Here is a 3176-nt window from a genome sequence, read left to right on the forward strand (position 1 = left end):
CTCTGGGTGTTATGGATGCTTGATGTTGTACTCTGGGTGTTATGGATGCTTGATGTTATACTCTGGGTGTTTTGAGTGTCTGATGTTGTATTCTAGGTGTTGTGGATGATGTTGTACTCTGGGTGTTTTGAGTGCCTGATATTGTACTCTGGGTGTTTTGGATGTCGGTTGTAGCATCTTGTGGATGTTTTAATTGTACTCTGTGTGCTTTGAGTTCGTGATATTGTACACTAGGTGTTGTGAGTGCCTGATATTGTACTCTAGGTGTTGTGGATGCGTGTTGTAGCGTCCTGGAAATAATTTAATTGTACCCTGGGTGGTGTGTGTGTGTGTGTGTGTGTGTGGTTACTTATGACTCATGATAGCAGAAGTTATGGTGGAAACCTCCTTGTATTCCTCTTCCTCCTCCTCTTCCTCCTCCTCCTTCTCCTACTCCTCTTCCTATTCTTCCTCCTCCTCCTCCTCCTCCTCCTCTTCATTCTCTCCGCCTCCTCATCCTCTTCTTTCTCCTCCTCCCCTTTCCTTCCCTTCTTTCACCCTCCTCTTCCTCCCTCCTCCCACCTACTCCTCCTCCCTTCCCGTCTCCTCCACTATACATATACATACAGGGAGTCTCAGAAAAATATACACACTGCCTTATAATTTTTGTATTGATGTGTGACGTAACCAACAAGTGTGTATACATTTTTCTGAGACTCCCTGTATGTATATGTATACCTTTAACCTATTACACCTTCTTTCATTTGCAATTGAACAATTGACCACTTGCCTTTAACAATCAAGATTTTGGAATGACAAATTTCTATTTGCTTTCAACTATTTTCTGAATCCATTCAACAATCAGTTATTTTGATTTGACAATTTACAAAACCTTTCAACAGCCACATATCTCCGATTGCTTTCAACAGTCAACCAAACTTTTCAACAATGCGACTGAAACAATCATCATTGAAAAGAATTTATTCAACAATCTTTAAAATCAGTAACAGCCATGAATATTTAATTTTTGAGTATACTTACACAAACATCAACAACACAATGAATTCTGGTGTAAACATATGTAATTATCTTTAGTCTTTAGTATGTAGTAGCTACATAAAACATACGATTGCTTAAAAAGAAACAAAGAAAAAAGGGCCTTATACTAATAGCTAAATACATTGGTGTCATGATACTTCCACGAATCAATTCACAGTAAAGGCCTCGTACACCTTGGTGGGTTGTTTCTGCCTGGCTGTAAGGTAGGGATGGAGGTAGGTGAGGGTGGGAGGGGTAGTGGGATTGGGGAGAGGAGTGTCATATCAGCATCCCGTTGACTTGCCTTCCTCCTCTGCCTCACGAATAGTAACCTGTCAGGTAAAAATGAACCCATGAGTGTATAGAAGGTTTTTGTTGTGAATTGTTTCAAGTGGAACAAACGGTAAGGCAGTAGGTTATACTCTATTACTGTAGACCTTCTGTATATCAATTGAAGATGTCTCGGCGCTCAATACATTGAACCAAGTAGGTGTTGACATTGTTATAGTTCTGCGACACAACATGTTCCGTGACACTAGGCAGTGCAAATTCCACGCCAACTTGCAAAATGTTCTCCCTCAGTGCATTGAGAGTCACTCCTTCTTGCCTGGCGTGGGCCGCGTTGCACCGTGGAGCTTCACGGTGGAGGTACTGCTTCAGGTATGATTTAAACACAGAGAAACAGTTTTCTATGGGGTTCAAGCAAGGAGAGTATGGAGGGAGAAATTTAAAATTCAGCTCGGGATAGACTGCTGCGATACCGTTGTGAATTGGAGCGTTGTCTAGAACAAATATGGATCTTGCGTCTCCGATTATTGCTGCAAGTGATGCGATGAAATCACTGAATACTTCCTTCGTCACTGAACCATAGTGAATTTCGTGATAGAGTATTCCACAGTGTTCAGCTATTGCAGCAATCACTGTCGTGTTTCTGCCACGCTGTCCACCAACGGCGCGATGCACACGCTCCCCGCGTCTTGCCCTGCTGTACGTCCTCTTGGTCCACAGATTGAACCCTGGAAATGAAACATCAGTGTATGTAGTCATACTGTAATGTAATTAAACATTAACACAAGGAAAGTTGTACGATGCATCAAACTGAGATCAATATTAAGTACTCACTAGTTACATACAGTTTACTTAAGTAATTATGTAGTACATACCACAGATAGTTGATAAGTGGTTACATAATTACATACCTGTCTCATCAATGTATACTAGTTGCTGCTGTAGACCCGTCGCCAGCATCCACGTAGCGTACGCTTGTCTCGCCTCCTTTACTGCGGGAGAATTTCTTTCTGCTGGGGAGTCACGGGACATTTTCAGTGATATCAGCTCCCCCTCCAAATAACGCGAAAGCGTTACCTCACTGAAATGTGGTTTTGTAGGAAATATATCCATGACCACCTCCTTTATCTCTCTGAAGGTCATCATAGGGTTTGCTTCAAGCAGCATCACTATTAGATCCAGAGTTTCATTGTCGATGATCTTGTGTCTGCCTCCTGCGTGAGCCGCTTCAACCCTGTTTTCGCGTTGGTATACTCGCACAATGGAGTATGCCGTGGTGCGCTGAACTCCAAGGGCTGCTGCAACTACGAGGAAATCTTGTTCGGCTCTGTAGGCCTCGATAATGCGCTCGCGATCTGTAGCACTTGTTATTCGGTGCCTCCGTGGCATGCTGGAGGGGCTCGGCGACGAACTGTATACGGGAGAAGCTGCACACTCGTAATGAAAATATTGAGTGTGTAGCACACCATCTCGACTCAGTGATTCGTTACTTGCTTCAAAAGTTCGAATTAGATCAACTAGTCTTTCGATCTACGAAAAACACCAAAACATAAACTTTTTGCATAGTTATGATGTTTTAAAGATTGTTACTTAGTTTTGTAAAATGTTGAAAGTATTAGTGAATTGTCAATGAAGAATGAGACGATTGTTGAAAGCAAGTAAACATTGTCACGTGTTGAACGACTGTTGAAAAGTTTTGGATGATTGTTGAACGGAAAGTAAAGATTGTTATTAATCAAGTGTAAGAATGTTGATTCCATTCGAAGATGTTGAAACCAAAAGTAACATTGTTCAATTGCAATTGAAAAAAGGTGTATGTATATTTTAGTTTATCTTCCTTATTTTCTTTGGATTATTATTGTTCTCACGTT

The 3176-nt window shown here is 41.5% G+C and overlaps 1 protein-coding gene across 1 annotated transcript; it reads right to left on the minus strand.

Moving 5' to 3' along the window:
- Positions 1 to 1464: 1464 nt before the first annotated feature.
- LOC121855259 lies at positions 1465 to 2684 on the minus strand. Its single transcript, XM_042350144.1, has 2 exons — positions 2217 to 2684; positions 1465 to 2033 (listed from the first exon to the last, which is right to left on the minus strand). The coding sequence occupies exons 1-2, from the start codon at positions 2470 to 2472 to the stop codon at positions 1465 to 1467; spliced, it is 825 nt and encodes a 274-aa protein (XP_042206078.1). The 5' UTR covers positions 2473 to 2684.
- Positions 2685 to 3176: the final 492 nt, after the last annotated feature.

This window comes from Homarus americanus, unplaced genomic scaffold (genome assembly GCF_018991925.1).
Source record: "Homarus americanus isolate GMGI-L3 unplaced genomic scaffold, GMGI_Hamer_2.0 scaffold26862, whole genome shotgun sequence".
Lineage (NCBI taxonomy): Eukaryota > Metazoa > Arthropoda > Malacostraca > Decapoda > Nephropidae > Homarus > Homarus americanus.

Bases quoted from the DNA above. Each gene is read 5' to 3' on its own strand.
- LOC121855259 (XM_042350144.1), bottom strand. From the start codon at position 2,472: ATGCTGCTTGAAGCAAACCCTATGATGACCTTCAGAGAGATAAAGGAG. The intron at 2,034-2,216 runs GTATGTAATTAT...TTTCATTTCCAG, and splicing joins AGTATACATTGATGAGACAG to GGTTCAATCTGTGGACCAAG.